This window comes from Amborella trichopoda, chromosome 2, assembly GCF_054954075.1.
Source record: "Amborella trichopoda isolate Santa Cruz 75 chromosome 2, AtrichopodaSantaCruz75HAP2 v2.0, whole genome shotgun sequence".
Classification (NCBI taxonomy): Eukaryota; Viridiplantae; Streptophyta; class Magnoliopsida; order Amborellales; family Amborellaceae; genus Amborella; species Amborella trichopoda.
Window position 1 is genome coordinate 20,257,411 of NC_142337.1, and position 14,755 is coordinate 20,272,165.

General features: G+C 43.2%; 2 protein-coding genes across 2 annotated transcripts; one reads left to right on the forward strand and one right to left on the reverse strand.

Moving 5' to 3' along the window:
* Positions 1-13,374: 13,374 nt before the first annotated feature.
* Positions 13,375-14,089, reverse strand: LOC110007073 (Cytochrome C assembly protein). Its single transcript, XM_020666005.2, is given in 3 exon segments — positions 13,375-13,746; positions 13,748-13,781; positions 13,888-14,089. Coding segments are annotated over 3 exon segments (465 nt in total). The 5' UTR covers positions 13,947-14,089.
* A 199-nt stretch (positions 14,090-14,288) lies between these two features.
* On the forward strand, positions 14,289-14,573 carry LOC110007074 (uncharacterized). Its single transcript, XM_020666006.2, has one exon. The coding sequence runs from the start codon at positions 14,289-14,291 to the stop codon at positions 14,571-14,573; it is 285 nt and encodes a 94-aa protein (XP_020521665.2).
* Positions 14,574-14,755: the final 182 nt, after the last annotated feature.

Sequence of the window (14,755 nt, forward strand, 5' to 3'; positions counted from 1 at the left end):
ACGAAATGAACTAAACTACACGCTCATTTACCTATGCTTTCTAGCTCCAAAAAGAGAAGCAAAATAGTCTTTCTTTACCTAAAAAGAGCCATGCATAGCTACTTCAGGTCTGATTTAATGGGTACCTTCTGTGTCTCCTGCATGCGCCTCTGAACTATGCATTTCCTCTTTCTAGTGAGGTTCTCAAGATATTTTGATTTCGATTATCCAACTCAACCTACACTTTAAAGTGTCGCTAGACACTAGTCACTAAGCCTGACCTCTATGTTGTACGGCACGACAGGGCTGTAGTGCGTAGGATCATTGGAATCTGATCCCCACCCCAATACTGGTGAAGACATTCCTTGAAGGGTCACCACTTCCTATGTGCTATAGATCGCCGGTTCTCGTGAATTTGAACTAGGGATTTTACATCCTAGTGTCCTATACTTGTATATAGGCTTCTTATTAACGTAAGCACTAACACGGGAGACACACGACCCGTTCTTTGGAAAAACCAAACTTTCATCGATTTTACTTGGATTCCATCACGTGCCACTGGCGAGCTACCCTTCCTGAAAGAAAGGCAACTTTGACAATCTCCACAACTTCCTCTACGCCCGCGCTTGGTTCTCATGCACTAGGTGCACCCCCAGCGATGGAGGCACGTTCCTATCCTAAGAGGTTGCCTTCCATTTCGCATCCTAAACAAAGCGAGTAAGTTTGAGGGGTCACTCCGTCGATAGAGCCCATCTAACGGCATCGCGGCCTACAGCAATTACTCAGAGGGAACTCACCGCGGTTAAGGTACAACGACTTGACCCTGGTGAGCTAGTTCCTTTCTTTTGTCAAGCAACGAGAATTGTTTCAAAATCGCCGACACCAGCAAATCCCTTCAGTATGGGACCAAAATGAATCATAGGCAAAGCTTTCTACTACCCGTGCCAAAATACCTCCCAAAGAATAGGGCTCATGCTTTTCATGAGATCATTAGTTAATTGAAGAACGCGATCTCACCGGCTTCTGTTGAAAGCAATCTAGCAGAGGGAGTCAAATCCCTTGTCTCCTTTTTGAAAGGAAAGCACTCTTTCTCTGAAATGACCTACAAGCACAGTTGGGACGAGTTGGATGTTCATTCAGTATAGTTGCACCGTTGGAGCTCATGAGCAAACCAATCGTGACTTCTCATGAGACATTGAACAAGAGCACAAAGATAGAAAGCCTCTTCCGAAAAGACCCATCTGTAGCAGTTTAAGAACAACGTCTGAGGGTTCCAAAACAATCTCAATTTTAAAAGAACTACAAACACACGCAACGAACGAACTACTAGAAACAACCCAACCCTGACAGACAACACTTAAGGGAACAACCAACACTGAATAAGACCTTCCGGTTCACAAAAAAGACTCGACATTCAGAGAGATCAACCCCATTCCTAAGGGAAAGGGATGCATACCTTTTCTATACAACCCTTTTCACATCTACAAGCATTTCAAGATCCGAGCGATGATCAAGCCACAAAGCAAAACACTACCTTAAGAGGAAGGAACCTTACCTTTGCTTGTAGGCCTGTCACGTGGAGCCTTCGGAACATCAACTCCACACGAAGGAAAGAGTAACTTATCAGAGTCTGATATCGGATATCAAATTACCTTTCACTGACAAACTCACTATTTTCCTTACCCAATCCTCCTTGAACAATGCACGGGATAGAGAATCAAGGGCATTGAATCAATTCCTCTTTCTTCATAACACAATCCTGAATCCACCCCAATCTTTGGGAAGGCTTGCCGACCTTTCAATCCCTTGCTGCTTTGCTTCTAATTCGTGTGTCTCGGCTGATTGATCTATCTCTGACCGGTAGAGAATCATTTTCATCTCCTCCTTCAATGGTTGTTGAGTCGGCACACGAGGGAAAGGAGGCAACATATCCCTATGCTGGTTATGAACCGTAGATCTTTATTTTGTGCGTGAAGCAATCGAGTCACTATTTCAGCTGCTACTACCGCTCGACCTGCCTTTCTTTTTTTTTTCGCCTGGGGAGAATGAATCGAGGTTCTTATCTCATCGAGGGATGACACTCAATCCCTACCGTTTCATTCATAGGATTGGAACTTATAGCCAACCTAAACACTTTTCCCACTTTTGTCGAGGAACCCACTAGATCAAGCTCACCCCCTTCAATGCCAATCAGTTGAATCAATTGACCCCACCCAAGTCTTCTATTCTGTCCCCTGGTGAATAAAGAACCTGGCGACCCCTTGAAATCCACCAATGAAATACCCAAGAATGAGACGCTTATAGAGTCGAGGTTTGTGGACATAATTCCCACCCCAAAAGGAGTCCCGGGAGGATGTCGGGAAATGATTGAATCGAGGAGTTCGAGGAAGGGAACCCAGATCCAAGATTAGAATAAGTCTAGTCTCACCCATCTATAGATCGAAATACAATAGTGCAACACTAGATTGAACTCTTATCGATCATCTGATGCTGATTCAAGAGAGGTGCATTCATAGATCTCCACTCATCGACTCGACTTCCCCCTCTTCCGGTTCCGTTTCGGATCAACAGCTAGGGCGGCTCAATTCTTCTCCATCTCCCCACAATGTCTCTCTATTTGCTCTCTCTCTCCAACCAATCGATCTTGAAAATGAGGCGGGTTAGGAAGGATGGGGAAAAAAGGTTCTATAGGCTTCGAATTTCTTGTTCCCTATAAGATAGGAATACCCCTCTCTAGACCCGGTAGGCAAGGCTTTGAAAGAGAAAATGGATTGGCCGGACGACCAGACACAATAGGATAGGTGGATATATATGTTATGTGCTAGTTGGGGGAGTTTCTAGCAGATTGAACCTCGAAAGGCAGGAGAACGAACTAGGGTTAACAACTGTTGAGAAACAAAGAAAGCACGGCATTCGAATCAAAAGTGGCTTTGGCCATTGGATCGAGAGAGAGAGCACGATTATTATACTGATTCGGGAGACTCCATACTATAGGAAAACCCCGCACTTTGTTACATCGTGGCATATCGCTCGACAATGGTATAGTATCTCAAGACAATGGTATAGTATCTAAAATAGTGTGTAGGGGAACCCTGCCTTCTCTGATCCATTCAACATGAGCAATCTCTTTTCCATTCAAACGCCCCGCAATTTGTACCCGAATCCCCTTTGTATTTTCTTGTTCAGCTAATTCAATAGCTTTTTTCATTGCTTTTTGAAATGAAACTCTATTTTTTAATTGCAGAGCAATAAATTCTGCAAGAATTTTAGGTTGTCCATAGGGTCTTGCATTGTGATAGCAATGTTGAGTCTTCGATTCATAGAATTGAACTTCTTTTTTACATCTGTTCGTAATTCTTCGATTCCTCGGGTTGGACCCTCAATTAACAAATTGGAGGACCCAATATAGATTGTGACCTGTGTGAGATCAATTCTTTTTTGAATCCCTGTAAGTGTATTCCTTGGAACCCTTAGGATATTATCATGTGTTTTTGTACATAATTCTTGATACAATCCTGTATTTTTTCATCTTATTGTAGATTCCTCGAACAATCCTTTGGTTGTGCGAACCAAAGGGAACGATGACTTTGGGTTGCGTCAAGTCTGAAACCAAGTAGATTTCTTTTCTATCCCATATCTATCTATATAATTAGATATTATTTCTTATATTCTTTCTTTCTTTCATTTTCTTTATTTTAGCATTCAGTTAAGGTAAGACTTCTTTTTGTAAGGCTTGATCTATCAAATTCAAACTACAAGGGGATTTGTTTTTCCTTTAAAACAATAGTTATATGAAAAGTGTGTTGTTTTATAGGATAACTGCGTCCCCTAGCTTTAGGTTTGAACTTTTTCATCATGGCACCTCCATTGACTTCCGCTTTACTAATGAATGAATCAGCTTCGTTCAAACCCATATTGTGAATAGCATTTGCCGCTGCAGGTTAAACCAATTTGAAAATGGGATAACATACTCCATAAGGCACGAGTTCGAGTATCATAAGTGTTTGTTCATAGGAACAACCGCGAATCTGATCAATAACTCTTCGCCCTTTGTGAGGAGACATACATATATGTTGAGCTAATGCTCGTATTTCGGTACCTGAGATTTTCTTTCACATAATTTTTTACCTCCCGTCAATGAATGATGAGTGCCTAATTAATGACAAAATTTATTATTGTTTCTCACATGTCCCCGGAAAGTAAGAGTAGGTGCGAATTCTCCCAATTTGTGACCTACCATACGATTTGTTACATAAACAGGTAAATGACTCATTCTGTTCCGGTATTGGGAATCCAATTCAATCGTTCGTTGTTCTAGAAAGAATCGAACCCTTCATGACTGATTGTCCCGAACGAAATCTGTTAAAAAAGATGTTGTAAGCAATTCATTTATCTCATATTCTGAAGGTTCGTACGGCTCAGGAATGCTAATGTGAAACCTAGACTAGCGCAGGTTTCACAATACGCAATTAGTCAAACCAAACTTCCAACTCAATTCTCTATCCTCCGAATCAATCTCCAACTGCCTTCATGATCGACCACTCCACCCCATTACCTGCCAGCCCCTACCTTTCATTTGAATGTCGACAACAACCTCGAACCACTCCTCTGATAACCTCTTTCGCCTTCCCCTGCTCCCCAGTGACTCGATCGAGGGCTTATTCTTATTGAAACAACTTCGGTCGATCAATCACTAATGTATAACTTTTGAAACGCTTTCATTGGAACTTCCTTTCCCAATCAATAGGTTGTTAGGGCTTTAGCCCAAGAAGCTGTTGTTCTCTTTGATTTCACAAAGCCGGCATTGTATTGGATTATAAAATTTCCTTTAGAGCGTACGAAAGAACCTGGATTTCTCTTTTAGAGCATACGAACTGCAAAACAAAGTCTATATCTCCAACGAAGAGGGAAGGGAACTGTTTGCCTCAACTACTTACCTGATAGAGCCTATCCCGCTAGAGCCGATACCGAAAGAGAGAAGGGAACCGCTTACTCTAGAAAGACGGTTTCATCTACTATTCACGTGCCCGGAAGAAAATATTTCATGTCCATAGTTGCCTTCCTATTGCCAACTTCAAAAAGCTTGGTTTTCAACTACTTACCGTAACTTCACTAACGGTTTAGTTTATCTGTACTGCTTTCATAACTCCAAAGGAGTGAAAGCCCAGAACAACGAGTGGACCATAGAGTGTAGCTTGACTTAAAAGCAACTGAAACAGTGAATTTCTCTCTCTCTGTTCACCGCACTAAAGGCTTAAACGGTTTCCTTTAGGCGTCAAAGGAGTTGTATTGATTGACGACTCCCTGACAAGTAGTTCTTTGCGACCGCCCTCCCATGGAACAATCACACTTTTTCTACGACGAGATCAAAGTCGCTAGCCCCTTTATTTGAACTTGAATAGAGTCCCGGTACTCACTAACGAAACAAGAACGATTATGTGATCCGCCTGCTTGAACTTCACTTATAGCTGGAACTCCAAGGTTGGTTTCATTAGCTGACTTAAAAGAAAGGGATGATCACTTATCCACTTAAAAGACTCACTTCTTTTATCCCTTGACTCCACAGGGCTTTCGGAACTTCCACTTCGACTTGACGGCCAAAGGAACGCCGCCCTAAAGCTGGAACGACACCAGCGAAAGTACTTTTCCTTCTACGACTAGCTTACTATCTGCTTGAAGACTGAAAGCCTGGACCGAGTGTTTCCCTCACGAGTGCTAGCCGAACTGTACTCTTTTAGTTCCTTCTTGCGCCTAGAAGTCAACCGTGCTTTTCGGAAAGACAGAACTAGAAGGATTTAGTTTCTTGATCCTTTCCCGACTTAAACCTTCACTTACAGAACTATCCTTACTTGACTTAACTTTCACTTTCTCTCTGCGAGACCCAAGCGCCTTTACTAGAACTGGAAGGTTGGATATTCTCTTCAACGACCAAGAACAGAATGGAAAGACTGAACTTAAAGCCAAAAGACGCAAAGGAAATATTATCTGCAACACTAGCCCTTAAGCCTAAACTGCCCAAGAACAGAAAGAAAAGCTAACTGATCTACATCCACGGAGTAACCGATTGAACGAAAGACAAAGATAGAATGTCTGTATCTCTAAAGCCGCTTGACTTGCTTAGTAATGAAAGAGTGCGAGCTAATAGAAGGATTTGACTCTTATCAAAGCAACCAAAAGTAAGGGAAGATTCTTTTATCCACTAAATTAGCCTACCACGAGTCCATGACCTGAACCACCTACCCTAAACTCGCCTACTCGTACCTGGCTACCTGACCAGAAGAAGAAAGAGTGTCTTTTGTTAGCTTTACTTGAAAGAGGAACTTTCAAGACATAGACAAGGAAACAACTAATCACCGCTTGCCTATCGGAAGATTGATTTATCCCCTTGACTTTCAAGTAGTCGTGAGTCGCGATGGAAAGATCAATTGCCAAGACTGTCAGGACTGGAACTGGAACGGAAAAGAGACTTTATCACAAGCCCCGCCTCCGTTAAAGGAATTCTCTTTGATATGATATCCCTCGCCTGTAACTGCTGCCTTCACGGCTCGGCTGTTAGACACCATAAAAAAAACAGAAATTGAAGTCGCATGCTCAAACTCTCTCTCCTCTAGCTCTCGTACTGGTTCAAGTGTCAGCTCTATCTTCTGTTCAACTCAGCTTCCTTCACTTACAAAATTCCCTTCTCTTTTTTCTTCGGCGACTTGCCTACTGATCAAGCCTCTCTTACTATCTGCTTGATCTAGAGCATGGAACTAGAAGTCAACTGAGCCTAAAAGTTACTTTACTGCTGGAATCGCTACGCCACTAACAACAACAACAGTAAGAATTTCTCTAAATCCATAGACGCTTGAACAAAAGAAGAAGGAGTTTGATCTATGACCCCCTGCCCTTAAAGCGCGAGGATTCTATGAGTGGACGGACTTGCCCAAAGAAAAAGCAGGAAAAGCGAGTGGACTTTCTTTTAAAAACCAGACATTCTCTTTTCTAAGTCGTCCCTTCCCGCAAGACAAAGATAGAATGTCTAAGCCTATAACGTATAGAACGCATCACAAGAATTTCTTCTACAACCCTCGGAGCCGGATCTCAAACAAAAGCAAGAACTGTTGATCGACTACTAGAAACCAAGGGAACAGAAAAAAGGTTTAGTTTACCACTGAATTGAAACCGATACTTGAACCGCTTCCCAAAAAGTGATCTCTGACCTCTCAAACTCAAAATCGGGAAAGCTTTTAAGTCCAGTTCCAAAGAGTATCGCTTAAACGACTAGCCGAAAAGAAGGATTTTTCTCCTATCCGAAAGCCCAAAAGACTGACTGCGGCTACTAGCTCAAGTGCTAGTGAAACTCGGCAGAGCAGCTCTTTTAGCCCTTATAAGCCAAAGATATAAGCCAAGGTCTAGGTCCAAGAGAAGAAAGCCTTATAAGCCAAAGATATAAGCCAAGGTCCAGGGCCAAGAAAAGAAAGCCTTATAAGCCAAGGTCCAGGTCCAAGAGAAGAAAGCCTCCAGCTCAATATTTCGAACATATCCATCGTTCTTACAAGCCATTCTTTTAGGAAGATTTTCTCTCGTGGGATATGTTCTTTACCCCATACGACTATAAAGGGATGAGGGGGATGAGGTTCTTCCCCTATATAGGAAAGATGAACAAGTTTAGGTGCATCGTTAGATGGGGGTAATCCTGACCTGGGTATGTGAGATCCCATTCCACACGAATACCTAGGGGTCCGCACAGCACAACATTAGACCCTATACATATCTTTTTTACTAATAGAGTGGCGTAATAGCAAGTTAACCGATTGGTAATAGACTATGTACCCCTGAGCTAGCAATTAATGTGGGGTAACCAACTAGGTGCCCCCATTCCTTACATGATGCACTAGGGGCTGGAGTGCCCTTTTCTCATAACATGTGCGGCTACCAACAAGGGGCCCCTCATTAGCACGGACGTGAGGATCCTCATTCCTTCCTACGCTACAAACTCAGTAAGGCAGGCGTAGCCCCAACTAGGAAGCTCTCGTGCCTAGTTGGTTTGATCCATGGATTCTATAGTTTAAGTATTCTCAGACTGGACTCAATCTAAGGTCTTTTGTAATGACTGGTAAATCCATGCGGTACCTATAAGAGAAATAGGAGAATCCTACATTATGGATTCCCCTAGAGGGTGACCTTTTGCTCGTGTCCCATTGCCCTACTCGTGTTCATCATGTGAATAGGGTCCGGGGGGACGGCGGCTTATCATAGCTAATTTTTATATAGGGGCGAGCTAGGGATAACCCTTAGCTCGGACCAGTGGCATCTATTTGCTCCGAACATTGCCCCCTGGATGTTCCACACATAGCTAGGTAACCAAGGGAATATGATTGACCCAGGGATACTACTTCCTTGTGGGAATCCCTTCCCCCCCTTTACCTATGGGGGAGTGGTTCTTTCCATCTTTATCTATGATATCTGTAGTGAGGAAAGCACGAATTAACTGTTGTTCATCTAGAATATCTTGTTTTAGTGTATCAAGAAGCCTCTGATGTTTGATATTATCAAAACAACTAACGTGCTTCAATCAATTGATCAACGTGTCTCCACCCATTTACTTGGGCAAAGAAAGTATTCGTTCCCAAGGTCTTCCTAAAGTTTTTTTTACCTCATTCAATTAAAAGGCATCCAGGATGTGGTTTAGTGATTGGATTAATCGTAGTTTTCCTGTAACGTCAATGTAAAAAAGACTCCACTTGATTGTTTGATTGGTTTAGGAATGAATAAGGGGGTTTGGAGGATACATTAACGAGAAGGTTGATGTTAGAAGGGAGTGCTTTATGTCTTTGACTTGGGGTTTTCAGAGTTGGTAATGAAGGGCTTTGACCTGCCATCATGCATCTATTTGCAGAAAGACCTTAGCCATCAAATTGACAACTCAGCCGTTATGACTCTTATGATACTTAGAGAGCTTGCCCATATGCAATGGCGTTATCTTTTTGCTATGGGTCATCAATTGTATTCTCGTTTTTTTAGTATAATAAAGAGAAAGGGAAGGCCAGAAGAAAAACCCACTATTTTAGATTCAAAAACATTGGTTTGTAAATTTCTCGTCTTATTATTATTATTATAAAAAGAAAATTCTATTGATCGTATTCTATTATTATTATTATAATCTAATTCTCTTGATCTTTTATTATTAACAATAAGAAAATTCTTGTCGACCGTATTCTTCTTTCACTTAGTCAGGTCTAGGTTTAGTCAGGACCGAAGGCATCGGCACTAGAATTACCCGGGTGAGGCATGGAGAGTCGGTCTAAGATAAGAGGAAGTGTTGTACCATATATTACCTAAAAAGGGACTTTCGGTGGGGCAGTTTTTTTAGTTATTGTATGCAAACTCAGCTTGTGATAGGACTGTGTCCTAAAGTCTTCAATGTTCACCTACTAAGCTTCTCAAAAGGTTTCCAAGTAAACGGTTTACCACCTTGGTTTGTCCATCGGTTTTGGGGTGTTGGGCACTAGAGAAGTGTAGTGTTGTTCTCATGATCTTCCATAAAGGAAGTCTTCAAAAAGTTACCCACAAAACGGGTGTCTCTATCGGAAGTGATAGTTTTAAGCACCCCATGCAATCTAACTACTTCTCGAAAGAACAAAGTTGCAACACTAGAGGAATCGGTAGTGCACTTACATGGGATGAAGTGGGCCATCTTGGAGAACCGGTCAACCACCACAAATATAGAATTATAGCCACCTCGTGTCCTAGCAAACCAAGAACAAAGTCCATTGAGATGTCCTCCTATGGTGCATTGGGTATTGGAAGAGGTTGGTAGAGGCCGGTGTTTTGTCTTTGACCCTTAGCCCTTTGGCACACCACATAACTTTGCACATACTTTTTTTGTCCCTTTGTAATGAAGGCCAATAGTATCTTTGACGAACTAGAGCCTCGGTCTTGTCTTGCCTAAAATGCTTCATAGTGGTGGATTTGGGAAGTTCGGTTATAACTTGTAGGCGTAGAAATCTCTCGGGCACACATAGTGAGTTACCTCAAAAAAGATAACCATTGAAGAGTGTATAAGGGCTGTTTGGAGTCTCCGAGAGTTCCTCTATAACTTTTGAGAAGTAGAAATCCGAACCATAGTGCTTAGGTAGTACTTCAAAGCCGGTAACTTCATAAGATAGTGTAGTCAACAAGGTATGTTTGCGGCTGAGAGCATCAGCTACCTTGTTGGCTGCCCCGGACTTGTGTTGAAAGAAAAAAGTGAATTCTTGCAAGTAAGAAACCCATTTGGCATGTCGACCATTCAACTTCCTTTGTTGGTTGAGGTATCGGAGAGCTTCATGATCGGAAAAGAGGATGAATTCGACATGTATGAGGCCAAAATCGGAGGGCTTGAACAACAGCATAAAGCTCTAGATCATAAGTGGAGTACTTCTTCTTTGCTTTATTTAACTTTTCACTGAAAAAAGCAAGGGGTTTATTGTATTGAGATAACACTCCTCCGATTCCCACGTTAGATGCGTCACATTCAACTTGGAAAAGGCTAGTGAAATCTGGAAGGGCTAGGGCTAGAATGGGGACTTCGGTGAGCTTCTTCTTCAACAATTTGAAACTCTCATTGGCCTTGTCACACCACCTGAAGGTCTTCTCTTTTAACACGTCGGTTATAGGAGCAACTATAGAGTTGAAATTGTGTATGAAACGCAAATAAAATGAAGCATGGCCATGGAAGCTTCGGACATCGGTAAGAGACTTGGGTATAGGCCACTCGAGTATAGCTTGAACCTTTGAAGGGTCCATTTGAATACAGGCTGCGGATACAATATAACCAAGAAAACACACATTATCGGTTAGAAAGATACATTTTTGTAAATTTACATATAATCGATTATCATGGAGTGCTTGGAACACTTGTTGAAGGTGTTGAAGATGAAGCTCAATGTTGGGGCTATATATAAGGATATCATCAAAGTAAACCACCACAAAGCGGCCCATGAACTCTCTAAGCACTTGAATCATCAATCTAATGAAAGTGCTAGGGGCATTAGATAAACCAAATAACATCACCATTCACTCATAGAGGCCATCTTTTATTTTGAATGCGGTCTTCCATTCGTCTTCGGGTCTAATGCGTATTTGGTGGTATCCACTCCTTAGGTATACTTTAGAGAAAACTCTTTCACCGACAAGAGAGTCTAATAGATCATCCAACCGCGGGATAGGAAACCGATACTTCACTGTAATCTTGTTTACGGCCCGACTATCAATGCACATCCTCCAAGTGCCATCTTTCTTAGGTGTAAGTAAGGCGGGAACGACACATGGGCTAAGGCTCTCTCGGAGCAGCTCCTTCTTCACAAGCTCATTAACTTGTCTTTTGAACTCGGCATGTTCTTTGGGACTTATTCGGCGGTCCATCAGTTAAGTTGTCGATCATCAACCAGAATTTCGACCGAAGAATGTCAAGGAGGAACCCCCACCTTAGGGTAACCTAGTTCGCTTCGCTGCATTGCTTTCCTTTCTTTCGAAAGAGGGTCTCGTCTGTGTTGGTGGTATCATGAGCTTAGCTAGGCAGAGGGTCGTATGCCGGGCCATCGAAGAAGGGCGAAAGCGTGGGCCTGGTTCCCTCGGGTGCCGTCTGCCCCCGGTGTTAGAAGCCGGTATCTGAGGCAAGGAATGCATTTCCTGTCCATAGATACAAACCTCTAGCACCGTGGGTCCCATCAGAAGTATACCGTCATTACTTACCAGTATCCGGAACTGCCTTCTATTGTGACAACCGCTAGCCTAGAAGGAGCAGAGCATGAACTATCTCCGGGATAACTCCCTTCTACCGCGTCAAACACAATTAGCAATACTGCACGCAATATACTGATGCTTCAAAAGAACGCCCAATTCGCGTAAAGGATGAGAGGGTTGGTGTGGCATGCCATACATTGAAGCTTCTACTGTGCCAGACACAAAGCTTTAGCAATACCACGCACATAAGCATTTGAAGGGCTGATTATGGGAATGGAGTGAGATACACTTCTGACTTAGCTTTTCATATAAAGGGCTAGAGTAAGGAGCAGAAGGAGCTCCAACAATACTCCGATAGAAAATGGCATCAGGTAAAGAATGACCATCTGTTTTAGAGAATTTCGAGCCAAAAGCAATGGGACTAGAACAGGGCTTTGCGCCAAGCATATGGGATTAGTCCAGCAAATCTAATGCATACTTCTGTTGACTAAGGAATAGGCCATCCTTAGAACAATATACTTGCATGCCAAGGAAATAATGTAACTCTCCAAGATCTTTCATGGAAAATATGGTGAAGCTTTTCTTTATTCTAAGTGATTAGGGTTTGCTTACTTAACTGAGCGTAGCGATAAGGTATAACCTTCACTTTTGCTCAGTCCTTAGAGATTGAACTGAGCCTAGCGAATGCGCCTGGTATCACCTTCTTATGTCTCGTCCAGAAAGAAAGAGGAGCAGCTCCACGAGGAGCAAGGCAAGCGCGGGAGACCCGTGAGCCCTCTTCAAACCTGCAGTCACGACTGCTCCCTCATGGAAGTTTTACCGCTTCACCCGAGTGCCAGTGTGTCTAGAGTGGGAGTGCCTATAAAGGCGAAGCATACAACACCCACCCACACTAACCCCAGCCACATCTCTCGCTCCTCCATCAAAGACTCTGCCTGGTCCCTATCCCCTTGATTCAATAGTAAATAAAAGATAGAGATGCATTTCTAAAGCGGCAACGAGTATTGCAACGTTCCTTCACTAGGGCAGAGCTGCTCAACCTCTTTCTTTCTCTAAGGGGGCGGCGGGCACCTACAAGCCTACCCACGAGCAAGGGAAAGGCGCGAACTACAATCTGGATAAGTCCTACACATCCGGATCAACCTCTTTTTTTTAAGCTTACCCAAGCCACGGGACCCGCCCCTCCTCTTTCCGCTTCGGTCTAAGCCTGGCAAGTTCTTGGCCAACGTTTCCTCTAGCTCCTTCCCTTTCTGTCGAAAGAAGGAAGGAGAAATAGGGGGAACAAGCCTAGCTAGAGCTTTCGGGTGACAACTCTCTAGGAGGGGGTCAAATGAGTGCATGGAAGTTAGGCCACTTTGATTCAAAAGGCTTTCGGGAAAGAAACTCTTAGTATAGTCGAGTCTTTACTATAAACTACTGGACTAGAGGACTATAAGAGGCATTCAGGATACCATACTCTAATATAGAATAGAGGCATTCTGGGCTGACTACTACGACTACATGCGCATCTAGTTCAGTGGCTTGGAAGCCGTAAGGCACCCTTGACCATCTTCCAAAGTTCTAAATAATCTACTGATCAAACGTTGTAGAAGCGGCCTACTCTACATTCAGCCACGCCATAGCCCTCAGCGCTACGAACGACTGGCAGCCAATTGCAGGCTCTGAATAACCAGCCCGGCAAGAAGCTCAATTCTTTCATAACATAACAAGGCGGGGTTGCACGCGAGCCGAGTTATGTAGGTGCACAAGAGTACTTCGTGCCACAACCATCTCTCTTTTATAGGTTCTACAGACCGATGCCTGCTGCTTCATTGGGGAGAAAAGAATCAGAGATATGCCTATAATTAGAAGGAAGAACCGCCATAAAAAGATTCCTCGTGTATCATCTATAGCAGAATTATGAATGGGAGCAAGCAATCCGAACCGTATTGAAGAGGTTCCTGAGACACAGCATGAAAGAGTAAGAATATTAAGAAGCAAGGTCCAAGAATAAAGAAGGGGTAAAATTACTAAATGAATACGAACTTTGGCTGATACCCGAGGCATAAAAGAAGCATTTTCTATGGGATCCCGAAACCACCAGGCACTCCGACCTAATTCATGATGAGCCCACCAACTTCCTGGCAAGATGCCTACAGTTAAAAACCACCGACATGTCAAGATCCAAACTCTAATTGGTTCCTGGTCCTGGTCAGAGACCACTGTGTTCACGCCGACGGTCCAATAAAGAGGCGAAGTAGTGGTATCTTTCTTTCCATTACGAACGACACGCGTTGCCTGCTCCCTCCACTTGTCCATTAGCATTCTTGTCCAGAGCGAAGAGAAGGCTAAAAAGCGCCACCGAAGCAGCATGACCAGGCTTCTATTGCTACGCAACAATAGAGCTGGATAGCATTTTTCACCCACCACATCTTTGAATTCGAGGGTAAAGATCTCGCTTGTTATACAGGATCCGACGCATTCAGCAGAGCGAAGCAGCGTTTCATTCTTTTCGGTGCCCATCCTTCTGCATAAGCAGCGAGTGGAGTGCCACAATCCCGTTCATAATTTTTTATCTACATAAGCTAAAGCCCATAACACAGGCGACATCTCCGGCATAAATGCAAGGAGGATGTATAGCTGATATAGGATCTTGTGGAATAGGATTTGATTTTGCAAGCGGTTCAGTACGAACGAAGAAATTTCAAACAAAAGGATCGGAGCTCGATGATAGGAAAGGAGAGAAAAACAAAGCAATGCCAACAGCGGAGCCAATCCGTTGTTCATCGATAGACGAAGCTCTCTCTTTTGCATCTCAAGCCAGATGCAACAAAAGAGCCCTTTTTCCTTCTCACGAACCACGGGTGTGCCTAGCGCCCAGAGGAGAAAAGCTCATTTTCGGGTAAAGCTCTTTTTCCTTCGCGAACAAAGTTCAGAATCAACAATCGTAGAACGAAGGGAGTGTACAACTGAGGCGCAACCCCATTTTTGTTGTTCGTAATGAGGGAGAGATAGAATGGAGTTCTTCGCGAAGTTCGAGACAAAGGACAAAAAAAGAGTTTCCCTACGGCCTTCTCATTTTGATACA